The sequence below is a fragment of the Apis dorsata genome, unplaced genomic scaffold (assembly GCF_000469605.1).
Source record: "Apis dorsata unplaced genomic scaffold, Apis dorsata 1.3 scaffold_196, whole genome shotgun sequence".
Taxonomy (NCBI): Eukaryota; Metazoa; Arthropoda; class Insecta; order Hymenoptera; family Apidae; genus Apis; species Apis dorsata.
In genome coordinates, this window is record NW_006263480.1 from 773,697 (window position 1) to 777,133 (window position 3,437).

General features: G+C 34.9%; 1 protein-coding gene across 1 annotated transcript in view; it reads right to left on the reverse strand.

The window, feature by feature from the left end:
• Window positions 1-397: 397 nt before the first annotated feature.
• LOC102677295 (nose resistant to fluoxetine protein 6-like) overlaps window positions 398-3,437 on the reverse strand; it is a 26,045-nt gene continuing 23,005 nt past the window's right edge. The window contains exons 10-13 of the mRNA XM_031509984.1: window positions 2,322-2,497; window positions 1,271-1,400; window positions 776-1,093; window positions 398-560 (exon numbers count right to left, since the gene is read on the reverse strand). Coding sequence (XP_031365844.1) covers window positions 435-560; window positions 776-1,093; window positions 1,271-1,400; window positions 2,322-2,497 — 750 coding nt within the window. The 3' untranslated portion in view covers window positions 398-434. The remainder of the gene's footprint in view (window positions 561-775; window positions 1,094-1,270; window positions 1,401-2,321; window positions 2,498-3,437) is intronic.

A 3,437-nucleotide genomic window follows, 5' to 3' on the forward strand; every position in this document is an offset into this window, starting at 1 on the left:
TCCTCACATCAAAATTCTATTCCTAAACTATCGATCAAAATTAAAAATATCGAAAATATGAAAAAAATTCTTTCTTATTAACATTCATAAAGGATGGATAAATACATTATCCCTTTTCAAAATTCAATAATGGCGAGCAAGTCTTTATATTTCCTCTCAGATAAATTAAACTGGACCAAGGATTAAGTATATTCAATCGCAATTCGCACGCGATCAAACTCGTCGAATCACGCGGCATTGTCCAGAGATGAACTATATCATAATAACATCCCATCACGAGGATATTTTCCCCTTGGTTACGATTATTTTCTGTAGGGAAACGATCGATGTCAATCTTAATATATCCCTCTAATTAAATAATATCCATAAAAGCGTCCATTACTCACTGTCGATCGCACGATGGCACTCTCTCTCTCTCTCTCTTTTCGCATCTTCTACCTTACCCTCTTCTTCGAGATGAAAGCGATTTTGAGCAGATTGACTACAGGCGCCTCGAACGCGATTGAAATGCAGAACGACATCAGGTAAGAGGCGACCAGATTGCCAAAGTATAGAATCAGCTTGAAAAACACACATACAAAAAACAATATTAATATTCTTTGATCTTATATATATATATNATTCACCCAACAATTAACGAGATCAGCTTCACGAAGAGAAATTCTAATCGAANATTTTATTATTTTTCAATTCTTACTGTGATTGAATTTAAAAAATTTCTCATATTCTATATCCATCGATCTTCTTCCAAAATCCTCTTCGATCTTCGACTTACCACTATGTCATTGTGCAAATGCAACGGGCCATCCATCTGGCTGGCTGTGATCAACATGATGATAGGATGCACCAAGTAGGCGCAGTAAGTCAGCCTCGATAGCGGATATATCAGCCTGAGCGACAACAGGCTGTCGATCATTGTGGCTGAGCCGGTGCAGCATTGAATCACGATGAAGGATACGCCGATCGCCCACGCGGTGTGTCCTAAGGCGGCGTACACGGAACTCAATGGCACGGTTAAATTTCCGGGATACAGGCCGTAAACAACCGAGAACATTATGGCTGTGGATAATACCCAGCCGATCAACCGCGCGATCTGGAACAGTGTTTCTTGCTTAAAATTCCTAAAATTTTTCATTCTGAACATGAATCTCCTCCCCCCTTTTTTTTTTTTTTTTTTAAATAAATAAATCGCCTCGAACGAAGAGATTACGATTCCATAAGGAAGAGAGAAAATGTGTGTTTATCCCTGAATCGGTGTGCAATTACTTACCAGGGGCAGTTTCAATTTGCAATTCGTCTTGAACAGGATATAACCGGTGATAATCCCTACGAAGTAGGGGCCAGCTCTTAGCCATGGTTTATCGTACAGCTCGTCGAAAAGGGCGAACGGTTCTTGAATTCTAAGCAGGGGGGAACAAACGGATGAGAGAATGAAAGTAAGAATTGGGAAGGGATGTTTGGTATTATGGTTATGGGACGATCGATTGAATTTAACGAAGAGAGAGAGAGAGAGAGAGGAAAGTGGAGCAATTGAATTTTGAAAGATGTAATTTAAGTTCTTTAAGTTCTTTTTTTAATATTAATATTATTGTATATGACCTCTTTCTCCAAATTTTGTGGAGAAAAATTTGATGAAATTATTATTCGAGGTTAATAAAGATTATTTTTATGGATGATATAAAAAGTAAGGAAAGTATTTACGTGTTATGATAAATTAAGGTTTTTAGAATGAGATTTTGTTTTATAACGTGATTGAAATTTCCTCCATCTTTTAACGATTTAATAAAGAAAGGAGTTGAACACGGAGGAAATAGAATATAATAATAATTTTTTTACAAATAATGGAAAAAGAAATTGGTAATATGATCGTTCAGAAATTTTCAAGTCATCGTCGATATTAAATCGATCATTTATCTTGCTCGTTAAATCGTGATAAAATATTACAGTTACAAAGTTTGCTAAACAAGAAGTCTGATGTTTAATCATAATGAGAAGTTTTGAATCGCTTTTTCAACGAAATTGTTGGATTGATAAATAGACGAAGTTACGAATGTTTATACTGTAATCAAAATTATTCACAATTTGTAGATCCAACGTCCATTATACATATCATTATATTCTAGAATCCATTTTTGTTTAATCTGCGCCAAAATCAAAAAATAGTACTTTAAAATAAAATAAAAATCTTTACCAAAACAATGATTCGATAAATTTTTATTCGTGTTGTTCAAAACAACAATTAGTTTAATAATTCTCGTTTCACCGATCAATTAAAATTTACCACTTATACCATTAAATCACTTCTTTATATTGTTAATTACCTGGCTATGTAATCGTTGGAATAAGCCATGGAGAAGGTGGTGAACCACGAAGAGACGACGAGTAGTAGAATCGCCACTATTACGGTCTTCAAGTATCTGATAGACAGGAGCAACAGAAGTATTCCAAGAACATAGAACTGCGTATCGTTTGCCATGTACCAGCTCCACAACATACACTGGAAAGTTGTTAATCAAGTATTCGTAATTGCGTCGAAAAGTTGAAGGAGTCCGATGCTGGGTCGATCCTATAGCGTTAGAATATTGGAAAATACTTGGCTAGGGGAAAATCTATAACGTGGGGGAAACGCTGTGAGGCTAATGGATCAAACGTCAATCCAGCGGATGGTTTAATCAAGCGGAACCTTGTCGATAACGTTGTGTACAGCGCACGTTTATACTTGAGAACGATGAGAGAAGGATGAAACAAAGTTGTTTCAGTTGTTTATTGGGAAATGAAAAACATTTAATTGAACGGAAATTCAACGTTTTATACGTTGGAATGATTCTTCTGAGCAGGGGTTTTTATTAAGAATTGCATGAAATCGAAAAGTTTTTCGAATTGATCGATATTTTTCCTTCGAAATCAAGACTTCAAGATTGAACTTCGATTATATTTTTTTATATTTTTATTGAGAGTTAAGATTTATTATTTATTTTAAGTATGATCAGTATATAAATCTATATACTGAATATACTAAATATTCTATGTTCCAAAGAGGATGACGAAAATGTTTAAGAAAATTTAAGAGGAATGTTTAAACGTGATACAATAATTTAATCAATAATTAAGTGGCTCCTTTTATCGGCGACGAAATTGGTTTTAGGGCGCTGTTAGACACTTTACGTTGTGTTCCACCACTTTGAAACTTTCTTGGGACGTGGTAGAATTAATTATCGGAAAACGATCGAGATGCTGACACCTTCCCTGTCTCATAATCTCCACCGAATCGTAGTTCTAAGATAAAAGAAAGATACAGTTGCTGTATCTTTTCCCTCCGCTGTTTCATTATTCCTTGACTCGACTACTTTTACGTTTCAAATTATACGTTTCATCGTGGAATATCGATTAACAAATTAAACTCGTCGAGTTTATTTTTCTTTCCTTCTTTTTTTTTT